At 46.5% G+C, this 22478-nt stretch overlaps 1 protein-coding gene across 6 annotated transcripts in view; it reads right to left on the bottom strand.

The window, feature by feature from the left end:
- The window catches only part of CELF6 (CUGBP Elav-like family member 6), a 173329-nt gene extending 165017 nt beyond the window's left edge, over positions 1–8312 (bottom strand). For all 6 annotated transcript variants that reach the window (XR_014557933.1, XM_083712737.1, XM_083712739.1 and 3 more), the window contains exon 1: positions 7973–8312. Coding sequence is in view for 5 of the 6 variants with exons in the window: in XM_083712737.1 (XP_083568863.1) it covers positions 7973–8303 (331 nt within the window). In the remaining variant the exon portion in view is untranslated. The remainder of the gene's footprint in view (positions 1–7972) is intronic.
- Positions 8313–22478: the final 14166 nt, after the last annotated feature.

The raw sequence follows: 22478 nt of genomic DNA on the forward strand, positions 1-22478 counted from the left end.
CAGTGTCCCACAACCACCATCCAGGATCTAAGTTGCCGTCTTCTGTGTCCTCCCTGGGGTGCTCCCACCACTCGTCTTCTTCCGGCCAGCCCCTGACACTGGCCATGCTGGCTGGGGCTGATGGGAGTTGGAATCCAACAACATCTGGAGGGCCACTACTTCCCCATCCCTGTGATGGGACCTATAGGAATAGGAATACAGGAAGCTGCATTCTACTGATACAGACCCTGGTCCATCTAGCTCAGTTTTGCTACCCTGGCAGTCACTCTCCAGGGTTCTAGGAAGAGAGTCTCTCCCAGTCCAGCCTTGAGATGCTAGGACTGAACCTGGGACCTTCTGCATGCAAAGCAGGTGCTCTACCACTGAGCCATGGCCCTTCCCCCCCTCCAAAAGCAAGGATGACCAGAATAGTGCCTTCCAGATGACATTGGTAGCCAACTTCCACCATCCCTGACCACTGGCCATGCTGGCTGGAGCTGATGGAATTTGGAGTCCAACATCTGAAGGGTCTCACCCTTGGTACTGGGCTTTTGGCTGTAAAGATCCACACTGGCACTTTGAATTCAACCTGGAAACTAAATGAGAGCAAGTGAAGGTCTTTTAGAAGTGATTCTCTACGCTCCACATGGCTAGCTGCAGGCAACAAATGAGCTGCCACTTTCTGGAACAGTTCGAGTAGTCATTCAGAGACCTAGTTGCCTCACCTGGCTAGGGGGGAAAAGGAGAAATAGAGCTGGGCATCATTGGCATATGAGGGGCACTTCGTGGCCAATCTCAGCATTACTTCTTACCACCATGGAACGAGCACAGGACCCCGTGGAATAATTCCCATGGGGAAAAGCAAGAACCCATCTCAGTGAGAGAAGCTTCTCCGCATTCCTGCTCACCATCAATCCACATAGCCAATCCAAAAGGATACTGTCATCTGGACTGAACCTCACCCTGAGTGTTTTTGCCTGGCTGGAATGTGTCCTTGAGCTGTGATAATGCCTCTTCGACCGCTGCCTGGATGAAGGATAAAGAGAGGTGGAGACTAGCCTACGGGGCAAAGGAAGAATTCTCCTTTGCCGCTCTGGTCACTCCCACAACCAGCAGGCAGCCCCTGTAATAAGACAGCTAACCCAACCAGTCTGGAAGCCATCTGGGCTCATCAGCCTTCAAGGACAGACCACTCTAACTAGCCCAGAACTCCTCAGGGGACAAGACGTAAGTGAAATCCCAAAGTCCAGCCTTGATCACCCACTGCAAAAGGAGTTGACAGGTGTCCAACATACTCGAATGGACAAGTTCAGCACTCACTGCCTATGATACTCTCTGATCTACATTGTTGTCGTTGTTGTTGTGTTGCATCCAGTGTTAATGATACTCAGAGTAGACCCACTGTAATTAATGGGTCTGACTAACTTAGTTGGTTGGAGACAACTCACTATTTATTAGTTTACTCATCCATCCTTCACCATGAGGTTCCAACCATTTAGAAGTGAAAATATTAAAACCAGTTCAAACAAATTTAATACATTTTACTTGTCCCCCACACTGAAAATGAGCACTGATGATGCTATTTGGGAGTAAAAGTCACAACTTTCTTTTTAATATCAAGGACCTGCAACAGGGGTGCCAACTTGAATAAATATGGGGGGGGGGCTGTTAAGCCCGGACCTGCATAAAAGAGAGGGAATATGTAAGCAAGACCCATTTTTAAGTCCCACAATTAAGTGTTTTAAAGTTGTTGTTAGCTGCCCTGAGCCCAGTTTTCTGAACCGGGAAGGGCAGGGTATAAATAAAAATGCATTGTATTGTATAAGCAATTAATAATATTAATAATAATACCACCTTTATTGTCAATGTACAACCTGTGTACAATGAAATTTACCGAGCCTAACATGGTCATGCACACCATTTGAATGACAATGCTCATCAACTTTGTGGGGGCTGGCCCCCTTGAATTTTTCATGGGGAGTGTGCTGAAGGGAGCTTGGCCCCTAGGAGTTGGCTCCTATGACCTCCAAGGAGAAAAGCAGTGTTGGCCAGCTACTTTGCCAAAGACCGCACAGAGGAACTCACCTGGGCAATACCACTTGCACTGAATGTCAAGAGGAACATGCCGGGGAATATCGCTTCCCAAAGCCCTGCACTGTTCAGCATTCAGAAGGAGGAATGGGAGGAAGGAAAATGTTCCCCTTTAACCAGGCTTTTGGCTGACTAACATCCCATATAATTTAAAATGCATTTGTGGGAGGGCTGGGGGGGGTTATTGTTTTGTTCTTGTTCTCACTATGTATTTTGTGCTTTAATCTTGTATTTTTATGCTGTGAACCCTGAGATCTATGGATGAAAGCTGGATTAATAATAATAATGACTTGAAAATGAAATCTTAACCTTAAACATCTCCAGAGCCCACCCCACCCCATATAGCATGATGAAACAACCTGCATCACACACCACAACTGGTGGACAGCGATTGATGAAAGAGGGAATTGGTGTCTGAACGGTCCTGCAAGACTTTATAAAGTGATGTCTCTAACAAGCCACCTTCTGGGCTCTGCTCCCAGCAGTGAAATGTCTTGGGCCCAGCAATGTAGGTCACACACCCCCAATCTGCATGATGGCAAGTGTTTTAAGTGTTGCATGCGCCTAAGCATGTACAGGCAAATATATCAAGTAATATAAGGAGAAATTCTAGAAATGCATATGGACATGAACTAACACACTCTTTACTTCTATAGGCCAGACAGGGCATGGGCCCCCAGCTGACCCCCCCCCCCCAGGGTCCCCTTTCAAGGCTTTGCCGCTGCTTTTCCTGCCATTGCTGGAGTCTGGCTTGCAAACCAGCCTCTGGCCTTTGGCAGCAAAGGGGGCTGGGAACAGCATCAGCCGCTGCCTGCGAATTCACTTTCCTTTCCCTTAAGGCAGTGGTAGGAACTGGGCCCAGAGGCAGAGGGAGAACAAGTGGGTATGAGAGAGGAGAAGAAGGATGGGGCCAGTTGGAAGCATCTTGCAGGATGGTTCCCCAGCCCTCAAAACAAAACAAAAACATGGAGCTGGCACTTGAGATGGACAAATGTGGAATTTTTTTGTTGCTCTCAGCTTTTCATTTTTACAGTCTTCAGTTCTCCACATTTCCCCACCAGTTTGTGATTTAAAAATAAATAAATCTTTTTTTAGAAAAGCTTCTCATGAAAAATCATTACCATTTTGATACAAATTTCTCCTAAAATGCACTTGCAATTTTGCCTAACATTTTGCAAAACAATTTTACCTAATGCCATGCATTTTTTGGTATGTTATTTTCAGTAAAATATGCATTAATATGCATGTTTTACACTAGTAAATTTATTTTTGTACATGTTACTTACTGCACTGCAAAATTAGACGCGTGAGTTTCAAGGGATGGCTGTGTTTCAGCTTACATATTGTTTCAGAAAAGTGTGAATTAAATGCAAACTGAATCAAATTTCTCTTCCATCCACAGCCGGCATGGAACTACCATTTGTCCTAATCTCTCCTCGGTTGAATCAGAGGTTTCTACTAGCACCTTGCGTTGTGAGTAGCTCTGTGGAATTTTCATGGGACTGCTGAGGTGTGTGTGTGTGTGTCTTACACTCCTAAATGCTCTCCCTCCTTAGCACACACTGCAGGCTGTGAATCAAAAGGCTTGGAGGGGGAACTGCTCAACACTGACTCACCCTCATGAGCTCTTACTCCCAGGAGGAGCTCGATTAAAGGTTTGCAAGTCCGCATTGCCACGAATATAAGGTTTGCACAGATTTTGTTTTGCTTTCTTTCTTGCCCGTACTATTCATGGCGCGGCTTTGCAAAGCTGCTGTGGAAATGTAGCAGCCCAGGCAGAAACTCTAGCTGCCCCTCTTGTTGATGGAAACAAATCCAAGCGTGGGTACTTTGCTAGCCTTTTTGTAACACAGGAGCAACAACAATTCCACTCGGTTTGCAGCATACGATCCACATTATTAGGTGTTTTTTTCTTTGTTTTGTTTTTTAAATAATAGATCCTATATAAATCTTCCTAAAACGATATTAAAACAGCAGCAAAACAGTTTCCCTTCAAAAATGTAAATATTTAATGAACAAAATTTGACATTGATGCATTTTTAATATTGGCACAATTAAATCTGCCAGATGATTAAGTATTAATAACTCTTAATAAGTGCAACCATCTCGCCTTCAAATAGAAGCAATTCACGAGCGAGAGGAAGCCAGCCTCGTAGCCAGGAGAATGCAGACTGACCCATCAGCAGGCAGACAGTTGCTCCTGGCTGCAGCAGCCATTCTTCATTCAAAACAATCCTCAAACTTCCATTCCACTGACTTGCCTTTGTGAACAAGAGAGTCACAGAAGACGCATATTTGGACAGAGGAGCAAAATTAATGAGGACCTTAATTAGATGAAGGGTGGCATTTAATTGTGTTGATCAGTCTATGTATTTAAAAGAAGAGGGGAGTTTTAATTTTCTTTCTGGCCTGCACAGTTTCGAATATGTAGGGCAGGGCTGAGGAGGTTAAAAAAGAAAATAATTCAAGCAGTTTGAAGTATAGACTTCAGTATAGGTATAAATGGAACTGGGAGAGGATACACAACTGCTATCCTTCCATAGGGTGCTGGATTAGAGAGTGTCGGAAGAGTTAAGCAGCATTGCAAGAAGCATTGGAGACTTTTCAACATGCTAATGCATAAAGAATATTGGTGCACCTGACAATTTTCACAAGTGACTTCCCATCATATTTAAGTCAAATTTCATGTCGCTTCCTAGAAACTCTCGCATCCAACCCAGCTTCCTCCATCAATCTCAAGGTCTGATATTTGAAATGTTATAGTCGTATTTATTTATTGTGATGACGATGACAAAGAACCTCCTGTTCCATTGCTGTTAAGCAGCAGAGATAAACTGGCCTGACTACTGGGTTGCTTGCTTTGGGGTGGGGTGAGCGGGGTGAGTGAAAAGCTCTCTCCAAATGTTAATATTATTTCAGTCTTTCATTGCCCTAACCTACATCCCTGCCTGCTTCCATCATCTTGTCTATACATTTGAACTGAAGGCCTGCAGTTTTTAAAGGTCATTTCCAAGAATCTACCTAGGAAATGTTAGAAATTAAGATATAATCTTCCTGTGGACTACATATTGCATTTTCCTTTTTCTGCAGCACGGAAAAAGGAACCATTACTGGGCTGTTGCTTTCCATTCAGAAAGGACACGTTTCAAAATAGGCAGAGACTGGTATGCCCTGGTACAAGATGTGATCTAAAATCCCAACTCTAGCTTGCATTGAAACTTAACAATTTATATACCATCAGATCCCACTCACCAGAAGGCAACCGACCTGAAGAGCTGGGAACTGTATTTCACAGGGAACCAATAGCCCTAAATATAACTACTTGAAGGCAATGAATTCAGGCGGTGTGACTTAGATATGTGGGATGTCACCACTTTAGAGTAAAATCCAATGCACAATTATTGGGAGTAAGTCCTATGCATGCTTACTCAGAAGTTAAGTGCCACTTAATGGGGCTTGCTCACAGGTAAGTGCGTATGGGATGTCAGATTTAATTGCATGCAGCCTCGGGGATTAATATCAAAAGAAATGTTAGGCATACACATGACACAGTGTTTTATCTCAGTACTTAAAGAACAAGAGAGAGCCTTCAACTATTAGGTTCTAAAAAGTTGGCTAAACATAGTGTAGAACAACCTACCATATGAAAAAAATGTGAAGTGGAAGCATCTATCCAGATGCAAACTTGCTTCCTCTGCAAATTCACTCATTCATTTCTTGCCTGCCCCACATGTGCAACTGTTACTAGAACTCACCAACAGGTGTGTGTGTGTGTAAAGTGTGTGTATATACACACATATATTTGTGTGGACATACATGGCATTTCCTCTATCTACATGGCTGTCAACTTCTATCCTTAAAGTTAAATTAACATCAAGATACTGAGCCTCTAATAATTTTATGATTTATGTTAGCACATGTGATGTTTTATGAGCACTTTTTACCATCTTGATCGTTTTCTAACTTCGAAGCCACAAAGAATTGTACTCCTTGGACCAGGCATATCAGTATGGGGTATGAAATACAATAGCACAAAACACCCTCTTGGGTTGTAGTTAACTAAGCCCTACTCAGAGCAGACCATTGAAATTAATGCACCCAAGTTGCCTGTGTCCATTAAGTTCAATGGGTCTACTCTGAGTTGGAGTAACATTGAATAACACACCTTGGCTAATAAAATACATATCTGTGAAGGATATATGAGGTTGTCAGTTATGTTGCCAGTAACAATGAATATTATAAGGCCAGGATCTTGATGTTACTTCTGCATGTTTCAGGTAACTAGGCAGTTGGGTTAATGATTCACGATACAGACACTGATTCTGGGAGCCAAGATGGACTCTCCATACAGAGTCTACCACTACACCACAGATCTTTGGCTCAACTGTCCAGCTACCAGCAACTGCTAAAATTCATATCAAGGTGCCAGCACTATAATATTCCTTGTTAATGGGAACATCGGCACTGTCACCCCATTGTTACTCACACACCTACACACACTTTTCATCCAGTTCAACTTTGCACACCAACTAACTCAGCAAAGGGTTAAGGAAACAGGGAGCTCCTTTATAGGTATGCTAACTCCTCTAGTTCCAGCCAAGGCTGAGACCTATTTCCTAAGCCAGAGGTGGGAAAACCTGTGGCCCTCCAGATGTTATTGGACTCCAGCTCCCATCATATATAAATTCAATAAATAATAATAATCCCTGACCACTGCCCATGCCAGGAGTTGGAGTCCAGCAACATCTGGAGAACCACCAGTTCCCCACCCCAGTCTAATGAGTGCTTATGTGCCATCTGCCTCTCCGATGGCATAGAAGCCCCTTCACGTATATATAGCTTTCCTCGGCCCCCTTCTCTTGTATGTAACATAAGTTTGCAGGGAGCTGGGGCCTCTTTCAGCCATATCCTCCCCCCACCATAGCACCATTCAGAAGATGTCTGTTTCCTGTCTCTGTTTACAAATCTCCCTCCACTGTCTCCACCTCCCACACTTACTCGCTCACACTGTGACACACATCTCTCTGCCTTACACTCTCCTGCATGCAGACACGCACATGCACACTTACTTTTTCCCCCACCCAGCCCAACTTTTCACATGCTGTGCGATCTGATGCATGCTAAGTCAGGGGAAAAGCCCCCCCCCCCCCCGTCGCACCCTACTCAAAGGGGCTTGCTCCCAGGAAGGGGCACTTAGGACTGTAGCCACAATAACTTAAACTGAGAAGAACAAAGTAGCAGAGAGAGGGGCCATTGCCAGAAGTCCTAATCTCCTCCTGATGCAAAATATGATCTTTTCTGGGGGGGGGGGGGAGAGGGAGTGTCTGTGTTTGTCTTCCTTTTCCTCCTGCACATGCGTGCACATCCTTCCACTGATCTCTCTCTCTCTCTCTCTCTCTCATCCAGTCATTACACGTGACCCAACTTTATACACATTACGTGTGTGTGTGCATGTTCAGAGAGGGGGGGAGACGGTACTGGAGAAGGGGGGGTACGCTTCTCCCTCTCTTAGAGGATGTGTAATTCCCTCCTTGTTTACGGACCCCCCCCCCAAACACACACACTGCAAATCCCATATCCACTCTTACACATGGAAGCAAGTCCTACCGAGCTTCGTGGGACTGGTTCTCGAGTGAATCTGCCCAGAGGGGCATGCTTCGTCCACCAACTCCTCTCCGCGCGCCCCCCACCCGCCCTCAGCCTCGAACACACAACGCGGCGTTCGGCGGCGGCCAGCATCTCCTCTCCATCCCTTTGTTGGCCCTTTCGCCTGGCCGGGAAGCGGGGGGGGGGGGTGCAGGCGTGGTGGGAGTAGCCGAGGCGGCATCGGCATCGGGAGGAGGAGAAAGGGATCCACCCGGCGCGCGGCAGGAGGAGGGCGGCGCGCGGCGGGGCTCCCTACCTTTGTGCATGCCGGTGAAGCGGTCCTTGAGCACGGTGAGCTCGTAGATCTTGCCGAACTCCTCGAAGAGCGGCTTGAGGTCGCTCTCCTCCAGGTTGCGCGGGATCTGCCCGATGAAGAGCTTGATGGCATCGTGGTCCTTCATGGCGATGGTGCCGCCCGGGCCGTGCGTCGGCGTCGTCAGCCCGTTCATCCTCCCGGAGCTGTTCGTGGTGCTGAAGGCAGTGCTCTCCGCCTGCGGCGGCGGAGGCGGAGGAGGAGGCGGCGGCGGCGGGGGCGGGGGCCCGGGGGGAGGTTGTTGCTGCGCTAGCCCGTTGGCCAGAGTAGCCATGATGTTCCCAGCCGGCTCTGCCCCGCCCCGCCCGCCCCGCCCCGGCCCGGCTCCTGCCTGCTTGCGCCGCGCGGGAGCAGGGGGAGGGGGGCTGCCCAGCCCGGGCTCCCCCTCTCCGCGCTCAGCCCAGATCTCGCCCTCCACCCCCCCTACCCGCCCTCCTCCTCCTCCGCCGCCGCTTCCCTTCTCCTCCCTTCGCCTGGCTTGGCTTGGCTGGGGCTTCGCCTCGCTTTGCGCGCACGCCCTCCCTCCCTCCTCCCTCCCTCGGCGGCTGCCACTGGGCCGGATGACGTCAGCTGACTGGCCCCCGAACTACTCGCATAAGATTAGCATAGCGGAGCGGGGGGGGGGGAGGAGCCGCAGCCAATCAGGGCGCGAGGGAGGGGAGAGGGGCAGGGCTGGCCAGGCAGGCAGGCAGGCAGGCGAGCGCTGGGAGGAAGGGAGACAGAGTCAGGAGGAGCCGGAGCCCGGCGCTCGCGGAAGGCGGGGGAGAGAGGGGTCGCCTCCCGCTATAGGGGAGGGAAAGGAGGGTTGCTAAGGAGGCCAGGCCCTCCTCAAGTTGCAAGGTGTGTGGCTGCGGGTGGGGGAGAGCTCTTGGACCACTTACAGTCGGGCTAAGCGAGCACCGGTCACTTCCCCAGAGACACCGGTTCTTCCCCAGAGACAGGATTCATGGAGGATTTGGCTTGGGTAATTATTATTAATATTAATATATGTCATAAAATTTACACACAGCTTGATTGGAACACACACACAAAACCTTTGAAGCAGTTTGCAAAAAAATGTAAAACAAGGAATTAATTCGCAACCCACGTGTAAAAGAATGTCCTTAACTTTCAAAGCACCTGGGTACACATGCCTAAACAGCCAAAACTAGTACCCTGAAGGTGCCTGCTTGATCTCAATAGACAGGGAGTGCAGGTGTGGCCACACTGAAGGACTGAATACTGACAGACACAGAATGGGTATTATGTGGCACTGTAGTAGTGCCAACCCCAATCGAAGCAGTCAAATGACTTTTTTTTCCATGCACAAACTCAGCCTGGGAAATGAGCATGTACAGAGTGCATCCCACCACCTTGGGATGATGCTTCATGGTTGTGCGAATGGAGATGAGGTGTGCGTGTGTGTAGAAACAAGTAAAGGTAAAGGAACCCCTGGCTGTTAGGTCCAGTTGTGGATGACTCTGGAGTTGCGGTGCTCATCTTTCTTTATTGGCCAAGGGAGCCAGCATACAGCTTCCTGGTCATGTGGCCAGCATGACTAAGCCGCTTCTGGCGAACCAGAGCAGCACACGGAAACACTGTTTACCTTCCCAATGGAGCAGTACCTATTTATCTACTTGTTCTTTGACGTGCTTTCAAACTGCTAGGTAGGCAGGAGCAGAGACCGAGCAACGAGAGCTCACCCCGTCACAGGGATTCGAACCGCCGACCTTCTGATTGGCAAGCCCTTGACCCACTTTTGCCTCTGGCCTGACCCATCTCTGGTCCCTGGGAGGCTGACCCTGAACTCAAAGATGTTCCCTAGGCCTGCTCTAACTTGTGGAAATGGAAAGCCTCCTCATGGAGCTGCCCCTCACTATTTAGGAGCAGATCAGGGCATTCATCCCCCATTCTGTCCTGTTCATGTGTAGGTCTTATGCATAAGGAAAATGCCCACGTACAGCTACAGTAAAGCCACACACAAAAATACAATTAAGACTAGAAACAGGGAGGGACTTATCTTGTTGTTACTATGTAGTAATGACTATATAATAAAGAGAATGTTGATTCTGTGTCTTTCCATCCCTTATCTGCATGAAATACTGCTTGAGAGCTTGCCTAATCAGGTTGCTCCCCATGAAAAGCATTTTCCTGTCAGTGGATGAGATGTTGTGAGAGCTGGAAATGTTGAAGAAAGGGGAAACCAAGATTGGCTGGAGCACCTCTCCCTTTGCAGGAAGGCTACATCAGGGCTGCAGAATGTGTGGTGTTCCCAAGGTTGCTGGACTACAATTCCCATAATGCCTGGCTGTTGGCCTTGCTGCCTGGGGCTGGTGGAGTCCAACATCTGGAGTGCCACAGATTCCCCACCACAAGCTTGCATCTTTGGGGCTTTTTAGTGTAGAAAATGTGGACATGATTTGATTATGGGAGAGAAATTCAGTTTGGTTAACATTCAAAGGCAAACCTACCTAATTCACTCATCCTGAACCAAAACACAGCCATCCTTTGAAATTCACATTTTTTTCTGAATTCTCCAGTTCTCCAGACAAATAAAATGTACAAAAATGCACCTAGTAAGGTAAAGCATGCACATAAATGGCTATATTAGTGAAAATAACATACAGAACTGTAGGGGGAAATGCTTTGCCAAAATTTTTCTTATAATGGGAAATTTGCACCAACATGTTCATGGGTTTTCCAAGGACTTCTTAAAATAACAACAGTGGTAATAATTACAAACTAATGTGGAAACATGGAGAACTGAACTTAAGGTTGGAAAAAATGTGAGACTGAAAGAAGCTGAAATTGGCAGATTTGCCTGTTCCTAGACACGATAGAGGGTGATGCAGTGATGCCAGGGTGTGGAACGAATTACCGTATTTTTCGTCCCATAGGACGCTCCATCCCATAGGACGCACCTAGTTTTTTTGGGGGGAAATAAAGGGAAAAAATTTTCCTTTATTTCCCCCCCAAAACCAGGTCGAGGAACAGCGGGATGGCGGCGCTGCGCCTCCCCGCTGTCCCCCGAGCTTGTGGGGCTGGCCGATGTCTGCCCGGTGCCAGGGGCGCTCCGCTTCAGGGCGCCCCGCCCGTCGGGCGGCAGGCTGCGGATGTCTGCCCCGCATGCGGGGCGCTCCGCTTCAGGGCACCTTGCGCCCCTGGCGGCAGGCTGCTAGCCGCAGCCTGGGGATGTCTGCCCCGTGCGCGGGGCGCTCAGCTTCAGGGTGCCCCGCCCGCCGGGTGGCAGGCTGCTATCCGCAGCCTGGGGAGCCCTGCAGGAACTCCCGCCAGCTCCCCAGGCTTGCTGATAGCTTCCTGAAGCCTGGAGAGAGAGAGGGGTCGGTGCGAAAGCCTGCATTTGCCCCATGGGACGCACACAGGTCTCCCCTTCATTTTTGGAAGGGAAAAAGTGCGTCCTATAGGGCGAAAAATACGGTACTATTGGAACTTTAGGACATCCAGTGGATTGACAAAAGAAAGTACTTCTTCTCACAATTCAAAATTGCAATGTGATCAAGGTCACAAGCTTAGGTGGCTTTAAAAAGAGATTAAGCAGATCTACAATGGGTGAGCCTATCAACTGATCCTAGTTATGACAGCTCAATGGATCCTCCAGGTTCAGGAGAATACCACTGACTATCAGATGCTGGGGGTACCAGCAGAAGAGGGTCATTGCTTTCAGATCGTGCTTGTGGGCCTTCCAGTAGCATCAGGTGGACCCAGAGGGAAGGAGGTAGAATGCTGGACTAAGTGAATTAAGGGCTCTTCTTAAAGATGCAAAGTGAACAACAAAAGATGGGATGAATGGGTTTCAGTCTATGCAGGGTTTTATGTGTTCTAAAAATGCAGCAGACCAAGCACACAAACTATTTTCCCCAGTTTCAGCCAATCACATTATAAATATGGATGATTCCCCCCCCCCTCTCCTTTTAAATGCTGTGCCCTCATCCTTCCTCTCCAAGGCCCCAGAGGAGCTTCCTCTTCATGTCACACAGACCAGGAGGGAGTCGCCTTCACCATCTGAGGGGGGGGGGGACATGCACAGAGCTCAGGTTGCCAGGAAGTGAGCTCTCTGTCTCTGCTCACTCACCTGCTCGCAGGAGAAGCAGCAAGAGGACCGCACGCAACCAAACCACACTCAGTCAGTTAAGTATGCATGCGTGTTTCAGATTAGTTTCAGGCTGAATTCATTTGAGGAGTACAAATTAATGACTTGATTTCAGGAGTATATTGTCCTGCTCAGAAAGTGACATGCGTGCACATTCATTTCAGGAATATGTGAACTCTTCCTCTGGGATTCTGTGTACAGTACATGCATGTACACACAAGTGATTGCATGTTCATGTGCTGCTAGTAGGCAAGGCCTGAGGCAAAAGTGATGGACGCAAACTTTACCTTTGCACAGTAAACTCGTGTGCCCCTCTCTGTTCTCCATTTAGAAAAGCAAGAGGTTTGAGGCTCCCAAAGGCAAGATTTAGAGAGTGGTATTTGCTCCAAAGGGGGACGACAGAGGACGAGATGGTTGGACAGTGTTCTCGAAGCTACCAGCATGAGTCTGACCAAACTGCGGGAGGCAGTGGAAGACAGGAGTGCCTGCGTGCTCTGGTGCATGGGGTCACGAAGAGTTGGACACGACTGAATGACTAAACAACAACAACATTTGCTCCATTCTGGTAGCTTTGAAGGCTTACACAGGGTGGCTGCACAGAGAATTGAGGGTCCCCCTCTCTCAGCCACAGTAGCTCCTGACCCTCAGTGGGATGAAACGGGTTCTCCCTGCACCAAGGCAAGCATGCCAGTTCTTGTGCCAGCAGAACTGCATCTGCAGCCCCAGCATCACTTGTGCCCATGCAGGCCACACACCCACGTCTCTATAAATACAGACTCCATGAATAGCAAATGCCAGCACCAATGTGTGGCTGAGGGATTGTGTCATGACCTGATTTAGTGGGAATCCTCCAAATAACAGTTTCACAAAGGTCCCCAGTGGGGAAGCCAAACTGGCGCTCAGCTGGCAGCTGGTGGAGGGGGCGGGGATAGAGCAGCTTACACACACATCCCAAAGATGGATGTGACAGGCATCTTAGACCAGTCCAAAGCAAGCCTCAGGGAAGGGTGCACGGATGAGAGCCCCCTTGGGACTCTATCCACAGGGCTGGTGAAAAAGAAGGTGAGGTTAACTGACACAGAAAATGCTCACAAAGCCTTGGGAGAAGCCTCAAGCATGTTCCTTTATGCATCAGTATGAATAGGGGGGTGTCTCTTCTACTCCCTTTCCTGCAGAGTGTATTTAGCCCACATGTAGGGCACATATTTCAGCCCAAGAGCTGGTTACCATTCTGGGCAACTTTCCAGGAGCCCCATGCCAGTGGTGGGCAAGGCAAAAGTGGGCAGGGCAGTAAATACGAGTTTTATTTGCACAGTTTTATAGGCTCCTCATGAGGCCAGAGGAACATCGCCCAGCTGTGGGGCCTGAAGGCTGCTCCCTGTAAGGCCCTTTCCATTTTGCCTAGGGGGCAGGGCCCTGACTCACCAGCCCTACTATGTTAAATATGTATTCTGTGGTTGACCTCCTTTGTAATGTTTTATTTTGAAATCTTTAAGATAATATTTTAGTTTTCTGTTACGTTGCTTTGACTGTATACTCTATATTTGACTTTCTTCAGATTGTTTTATTTATGTTTTATTGATTTAATATGCTGTAAACCGCTCTGAAGTTTTTCTTAAAAATATAAAGTGGTATAGAAATTTTACAAATAAAAATAAAATAAATAAATTTACCTTTCTACAGTAGGCTGGCTTCCACACACACTTGAACACTCCTCTATGTCCTCCATCCAAGCAGGCAAGAAGCACCGCCAGAGTACAATGATTCATTGCAGCCAGGCAAAAAAAACCCAAGGATGGTGGAAAGCAGGGCTTGGAGGTGGGGGGTGGCCTGGAAAGAGAGCAAGGGCCAGGTGGAGAGGCCCGGAGTTTCCCTATCCCTGGTGTAGTGGATTGTGAAGTCAGAAGACCCTTCACTCTGCCATTTCTTGAAACCCCATTTTGCTTTCCAACACAGAACCAGGTTGCAAACTCCTCTGTTCCCTTCTCTTCAGCTCAGAATCAGATCTGGGCATGAGTATTCACTGTATGTATCCTGAGAATTCGGAGAAAGAACCACCTGATTTACTCGTTCTTCCTCCTTGCAGGGGTGGATTTAGGCCTGTGCAAGAGATGTGCAGGAACTGGGTGCTGAGTTGAGGGGGCGCCTTCTCAAAGCCTGGTAAATGAGGTGCTGGGCTCCCAGAAGAAGGTGTGGGGCTCTGACAGGCTCTGAGAGTCCTCCTGCCTCCTTCCCAGAGCCTAGTTAGTGCTTTCCCAGCTTTGGGAAGGAGCTGGGAGAGATCTAGGACCCTGCCAGAGCCCTCACGCCTCTTTCTCAAAACCAGGTGCCTCCTTACCAGCCTTTGGGAAGGGCAGCGGAAGGACTGGGGGGGGGGGCAGCCTTCAGCAACCTGGTGCCTTCCAGATACTTGGGGCTTCAACTCTCATCAACCAGTGGTCAGGATTGATGGAGGTTGTAACCCAAAATATCTGGAGAGCATCAAGCTGGGAGAGGCTGCTTCTAGAGTCTCAAGACCCATCTTATCAGGACACCTGAGTGGCATTTAAAGATTTAAATGAACCATTCTTGGCTCCTAATTTTAAATAATAGCTCCCTGATACCTTTTGACATGCATAAGTGCAGGGAAACAAGACATGTGGATATGAAAATAAGAGGCCTTAATGGGAAGTGTCTACAAGATATCAATACAATGGCCAGTACTTAAAGATAAAAAGAAACTGATTGCTCTCCAGGAAAAAAAATGCATAACTAGTCTAGCCAGCCTTGGGAATGCGGTGTTTTCATTCCTCCAGCAATTTCCCTGCAGAAAGTTAATGTAAATTTACTTATATAGTCCCATCAGCACACAGTCATAGGCAAAATAGATATGTGCCGAGCAATGACCTTACAATCTAACAGGGCAACCCAGGACATTTATTATTTTGATGAAAAACTCGTTGGGTTTTTCCTTGAAAAGCAATATTTTAACGTGATAAAAATCTTTCCCCTGATTTTAGGAAAATTAGAAAACATGGCAGCTCTGTGGACATTGGGTTGAAATTAGTTTTAAAATGGCTTGTGGGCTACAGTTGGGAAGGACAATTAAGGAGGTAAGTCAAAAGCTACTCAGAAAAGGTGGAGTTGGGGAAAAGGTTTGTGGTCTGAAGAATCTGTCAGGTCCAGTTTCTCCCACTTCTTCCTTTTTCCAATCTTCAATTCTGTTTTCCACATAACCATAACATTTTGCTTCCTCACCACAAAACAACAAAACAGTTTTACCTTGGCTCCCAAATGCCTTGGGAGTCGAACGTTCTGGCTCCTGAATGATCAAAAACCAGAAGTGAGTGCTCTGGTTTTTGAACGTTTTTTTGGAAGCCAAACGTCTTGCACAGCTTCCGTGCCTGCCCAATCGAACTTTGCAGAAGTTGAACGGACCTCTGGAATGGATTCCGTTCGACTTCCAAGGTACGTCTGTACTCATAAAAATTCATCAGAATTTTTGTTTAAATTTCATCTCATAAACTCATCTTTAGATGCAGTTTTGACAAATATACAGATTTTTTGCAAGCAATTTCCCCAAAGGTGATACATATCTGTACACACTGGTTGGTTGGAATGGCATAGAAAAATCCATAGGTGTGCAAATGTAAAATACTATAATACACCGTGACCAAATGATGGACCACTAGCCAGCCAACACCTGGGGAAACAGGTGAGTTTTAAGGAGGCGCCAGAAACTGGACCACAGTCCTGGCCTGCCTTATTTTCTTGATTACCCAGAGGGATGCAAAACTGGGAGGGTTTGGGGAAACTCTTAAGGAGAGCCTAGATCCAGCTGCCTGAGCCTTCTGCTTGGGGGTAAATGCAGGGCTGGGCCAGATGCTTGGCAGCTGCCTGAAGTCGCCCAGTGGTGCCATGGGCCTGGCAGAGAGAGCGTTCCTGGAGCCCAGAGCCCATTGGCTCCAGTCCCTGGCCAGGCTCTGACTTCACAACCAGCTGGGGAATCCTGCGGAATTTTTTGTTCCTAGGAGGTAAGGTGAGTTCTAGGAGGCCTGGGTCAGTTGAGAGCCAGTTGGATCAGTTAGCAGCCCATAAAGCAGCGATCCTTCTTTTGTGGTCTTGAAAGCCTTTTGTGGTCATTCTGGTTCTGAAGATCTTTTGCATAATCTGCTGCTGGTGGCGTAGAAGGTAAAGTCATGGTAAAGGGGGGAGGCATCCTGAAGATTTGTGCCCCCGCCACATGCCTAGTTTTTAAAGATGCTCCTTGGTTATTTGACCTTTCTAACTCCCATGCTGTGTTACATGAGCCAGCCATTGTCCCAGGGAGTTTTCTGATGAATTTTCTGAGTTTCCTTTTTTGTCACCATCCAAATTGCAACAGAATTGCAGCAGTTGGAGTCCCGTAGCAACATCTGGAGGGAACCAGGTTTGGAGAGCCTTGATGGAGAAAACATCAGGCTAATTTAGCATGGTAACACTGGGTGACTGGCCAGGGGTTTATCCTGGCTCTGATCAGGAGTAGCCAGAATCAGCCACTCACTGTCCAAAGTGGAAAGTGGAGCAGAGGACCTTGTTAGTTAGCCCTGGGGATCAGCTCTGCACTCTTTGCAAAATAAGAAGGAACTGGGAGCACCTTTTGTCTGTTTAAAAAGTTGTAGTGACTTGGCACAGAGTTAGTTAGGTGTGGTTTTTAAATTTTTATTTATAATTTTCATTTATATTACAACAGTAGTTCAACTATAATTCTAACATTTCGAACCTTGACTTCCTTCTTTCTGTGGTTCCTTATATTTATTTTCACATTTTCTGCATACTCCAAATTATCTTAACTCATTCTTTTAATCATCTATTCTCATATATATTTTTGAAACTGTAGGTTTTTGCAATAATCCCGCCAATGTCTTAATCTGTTTACAGTTTCTTTGTAAATATTCAATAACCCATTTCCATTCCATTATAAAATGTTTAGTGTCTTATTCTTCTTATTCTTTAGTTTCTTATTCTTTTGGTAAGCTTTGCCATTTCTGCATAATCCATTAGTTTTACTATCCATTCTTCTTTTGTTAGGACATCTACTTCTTTCCATTTTTTCCGCAAATAACATTCTTGCAGCTGTAACTGCATATATAAATACATTACTATACTGTTTAGGTAGTTCTGATCCTATAATTCCCAAGAGAAAACTTCTGGTTTTCTTACAAATGTTATCTTAAACATATTTTCAATTCATTATATATCATTCCCCAGTAAGCTTTGACCTTATTACAAGACCACCACATGTGAAAGAAATGAACCTTCTTTCTCTTTACACTTCCAACACTTACTTACTTTTGATTCATACGTTTTTGCCAGTCTACTAGGTGTTAAATACCATCTACCGATATATAACATTTTTCATATAATTTTCTCTTATACCATAGCAAGTTGTAAATTTTATATCCGTATTCCACAATCGTTCTCATGCTTCCATTTCTATGTTATGACCAATATCTATTGCCCAAAGTATCATTGAAGATTTCACTTGTTCATCCTTTGTTTCCCATTCCAATAACATCTTATGCATTTTAGTCATCACTTTAATGTTACAGTCTAACAGATCTTTGCTTCTCCCTTCTTCCACAGAACAGCCAGAGTCGCAGATGGGAGAGCCAAGCCAGACCGCTCCCTCCCCTCGGAGCTGGAGGAAGTCTTTCATTACGAGGGCAGCCTCTGGAGAGAGACGGCCGGCCACAACATCGCTGGCTCTCTTCCGGCACGGGAGGTCCTCTGGCAGGAAGCCATTCCTGGTGAGGAGGGTCTTTCTGTGGCTCTTACCTCAGGTCTCCCTCAGAAATATTAGGCAAGGGAGTCCAGGGGGATCTTCACTTTGGTAAAGCATGGGGAGGGAGAGAGTGCCTGGGAGATTGGCTGGGAAGTGGGTCCTCCTCCCTCCCAAGAGTAGCCTGGAAGTTTTGAGTTCTCAAAAATGGCCAGGAGATCATTTTTCTCCAGACAAGTCCCAGAATGGCAGTGGTGGACTTTGGGCTCTCCAATTCCAGTGCCACCCTGTGCAACTCCCACCCACAAGGCCCACTGCCACCTCTTGCACTCTGTTCCAAAGCACTGTTTTGCACCCCCTGCAGTGCAGTGCCCAGTGCAGCCACACCAGTCACGCCGCCCTAAAACCGCCAGAGCCAATGGGGTGCTTCTTGGTGTCCAGGCTGGCAAATGGCCATAGCTCAGCGGTGGAGGGAGCCCTTGCCTTGCCTGCATGAGCCCCAAGTGCAGTGGCATCTCCAGGAAGACCTGGGAAGGAGGGACCCCTGCCTGAGGTCACTTTGGGCCAGGAGGACCCAACTCCTTGGCACCCCACCAATGGCCACTCTTTGGGCTTTGCTCCCAGTTCAGGAGGAGAGCAGGATCCATCTGTCCTTGTCAGGCAGAGCCCAAGTCTTTTTTGAAAGAACAGCCCGTTTTAGCTGCCTCTTATCCAGACCCTGCTGAGACTCGGCCTCTACCTGACATTCTTCCCCTTCTGCCCTCTTTGCACAGAGCTGTTTATGACAAAGGCCTCCCACCTGAGCTCCCTTCGTATTGTGGCCGTGCTCTTCTATCAGCAGGAGCACGAGAGGCTGAAGGTGAGGAGTCTGGGTGTGAAAGGGTGTCCTAGCAGGCCAGAGGAATAAGGGTGGGGCAGCCCCTTGGTATGCCAGACCTATTTCCTCCTCTGAACACTTTCCAACATCTGCACATGGCTATGAGAGGCAGGGCAATGAGTTGAATCTTGTGACGAAATCCAGAGCCTGAGAGGATGCATTGGGGGGAGCTTTTTATGTGTGTGTGTTGGAGGGGCAGGATCAAAGCCAAAAGGATGAGTGACAGTAGGCATGGAGGGGCAGGGTCTCCAGCCTTGCCAATCCCTTAGCCCCTCTTTGTTCACAGAGACTGAGAAAACTAAAGAGGTTTTCACTTTGAGTTCCATTGCCACACCCCTCAAACACCCTTGGCATGCACCCCACTATTTCTCAGTGCTCACCTGCATTGCAGGACCACCCTCTGTGCTCACCTGGAGTCCCAATCCAAATCAGGGCCGAGGTGCAGCAGGAGATGGGTTGAACTCTTTCTGCTCTGTGCTGCTCTCCCAATTTAGATCATAGCTGCCTTTTGGTAAATGGAAAAATGTGGCCATTTTGTGTTTCTGAATCATGTGCTTAAAGTCACTTCTCATTTGACACAACATGTGCATCCTCAAACAGATGTTATCATGCTGAAGACCCTAATTATAACTTTTTAACTTTTTAACAGTAACTTTCCTGGTCATAGTGTTGATTGTTAGCAGAGTCCCTTGCACAGCGGAAGGATGAGGAGTACGTGCCACATACTCTATATTGCTTTATTTACACTTCAAAGCTGGTAGATTACAGAAAAACATCTTGCCTCTGCCGGAGCAGAGAAAAGCATCCTCTCTCCTCTAAAGCATGGAGAGAACAACACACTGAACTGCAAAGAACAGTGAAAAACAGGAAACCAGTGTACGTCACATCCAGTCTCCTTTCCCGTGAGAAAACCCAACAGCATTTGACTGTGGAATGTAAACATTGTCTTGTGACAAGCATTTCGCTGCTCAGTGAAGGAAGCAGAAACCAACACATAGCTGACAGCAAGTGGGTGGTTTGCACAGGAGATCATGAGCTTGAGCTTCTTACTGGCGGCAAGGGAATCTCCAGATTTAAGATTTGCCCACATGTCTGATTTCTAAAACAGAAATATGCTATTGTTACACTAGTCCTTATTCTCCAAGTGCATAAATTTCAGGTGGGCAGTGCTCGCCCAGCTTGTTTTCCTTTTAATGAGGTCACTAGAGCCTTCTGACATTTTACAAAAATTGCATTGATTTACAAATCGGAACAGGAGCATCAGAAGCTGCCTTAAACCCAAGGTTTTGCACCCAGTGCAGCAGAACTGGCTGTACTTACTTAAATGCGCCTCTTGACAGCAGGCAGCCCCAAACTCTTACCAACTCCAGCTAAGCTTTCTGATCCTCAGCCTGCATCACTCTCAAACTACAGGCTGCTTGCGTTTTTGCCAAGGACATGCTGGACACATTTCTCTGCTGGGAGGATGGCAAAGCCTTGGTTCCCAAAGAGTTCCCTCCATCCAGAACAGGAGCGGAGAACCTCATGCCAGACACAGCCCCCCAGGCCTCCCTTTCTCTCTTTTTTAAAAAAAATAATATTTATTCAAATTTTAAAGATTACAAAGAGAAACAATAAAAAAGAAAAATAAGAAAAAACATAAGAAATACAAACAATTAAAAAAACAAACAAATCAAACCTTTGCATAACTTTCTTTCCTTTACTTATTTCCTTGACCTCCTCACACCTCCCTTTTTTGTATTCTACTTCAGTTAGATGTTTCAGCAAATCCTTTCCAGCTTTGTTTTTATCCTAATAATTTATCTTATTATACTATAATTCTCATCTTTCACCAATTAATAAATCAATTTTAACCTAATCCTTTATAACATTTCTGCTAAAACCACATTACTTCATTCCAACAACCTTCTAACATTCCTTAATTTTGCAATGTTTCTGTAAATAAACTTTAATTTTTTTTCCAATCTTCTTCCACCGACTCTTCACCTTGGTCTCGGATTCTGCCAGTCATTTCTGCCAGTTCCATATAGTCCATCACTTTCATCTGCCATTCTTCCCGGGTGGGTAAATCTTGTGTCTTCCAATACTTTGCGATGAGTATTCTTGCTGCTGCTGTTCCCTTTCTCTGGCCCTCAGAACTCTTCCCAGGCCACAGCCCCTTTCCTCAGAGCCACACCACTCACTGGCCCTCCTTCTCCCCCAGCTGTTTCTCCCTGGTGATTGGAAAGTGTCCACCAGGGATGCATCTCACTTGTCTGGACAGGGCATAGTCAGACCCTCCAACATTTCTCCAATCAAAATAGGGACATCCAAAAGCAAAATGGGACATTTCAGGATCAAATCAGAAACCAGGATGGCTTCTGTAAATCAGGGACTGTCCCTGGAAAATAGGGACACTTGGAGGGTCTGGATAGACAGGGCTTTGTGAGTGTGGGTGAAAACCAGACTTATGTACAAAGGTGGAATTTACATTCATTGCCCCACCCGTTTTTCAATGCTCCACCCATTTTTGCCTCAGGCACTGCTATCTTGTAGCACCCTGCTTGTGGTTAACGCTTAGCTGGAATGAAATATTCAACGCAGCAATAGAGAAATTAAAATAGTAATTTATTTGTCAGACAAATAAATGAGAGGCACAGTGGTATATGGTTACCAAGCTCTGGCCTGGCCTCCTGCCATTCTGGCCAGCACTTATATTTCCTTAATCCAGCCCCCTTGCTCCTCCTGTGGCTGCCTCTGTCCAATCAGCCTGGTTGAAATTCCTATTGGCTGTTTGCTAGAACCAATCACAAAAGATACACCCATTTCCTTCTGTCCTTTTATGGAAAATAAAAGCTATATATTCTTCCATCTATAAATGACAAATAAGTAGTAATATATCTTACATGTGTCTCAACAAGGAATCTTAATTACCAGCTCACCTCTTGCCCTCCTTGCCCTATTGCCTTCCAAAACAGATGGTTAATCTTAACTTTTTATCTTCAAGGATCTTGAGTTCACATCAACATTGAAAGATCTCCTTCATTTGGAGGTTTCTAAACAAAAGGCCTGACAACCATATATCAGGAGTGCTCGATGGCGTCTCCTGTCTGGCAGGAGGCTGGGCTCATTTGCCCCTCTGGTCTCCTATTGCAATATGACTCTATGAAATAAGAATTTAACATTTCTTTCTTTCTAGATCCTTTGCATAATTACATTTAAGCTAATATATTTCATACATTATCATAGGTAGCCTTTTAAAAGGAAAAGAAATCTTAAAAGGATCTCAGTTTAAGAAAGAAACAGCTTTAGAAAAGACTTCCCAAAAATGCTCTCTTTCTGCCAGCCAGACCAGTTGCTTTTCAATTTGCTCTTGACCTTTCTAACCTTAGGAAGAAGATATGGCTCATTTTACTATTTACCAACCCTTAATTTGTAGGGTCAGTGTAACCTTGGCTCTCAGCCTGTAATTCCCTTTTTACGACTTTGAGAATTGTTTTCTGCTATAAATCAGGGGGCCCCCTTGTCTAGGAGGAAAAACATTGCCAAGGTTCTCTAAGCAGCTGGTCTTCTGCCTGGCATGAAACATTTGAAAATCTTTAAGCTCATTTTAAAATACAAGCCCTGATCGAAATATAGAAGCTTTGATAAAAAATGCAGGCTTATGATTAGATGCCTCAATCTAATGGTGTGTGGTCTCCAAAAGATTGCACAGAATGGAGAATACAGCTCTTCAGTTGAAAAAAATTCCCCATCCCTTAAC

Source organism: Podarcis gaigeae (assembly GCF_964106915.1).
Source record: "Podarcis gaigeae genome assembly, chromosome: 14".
Taxonomy (NCBI): Eukaryota; Metazoa; Chordata; class Lepidosauria; order Squamata; family Lacertidae; genus Podarcis; species Podarcis gaigeae.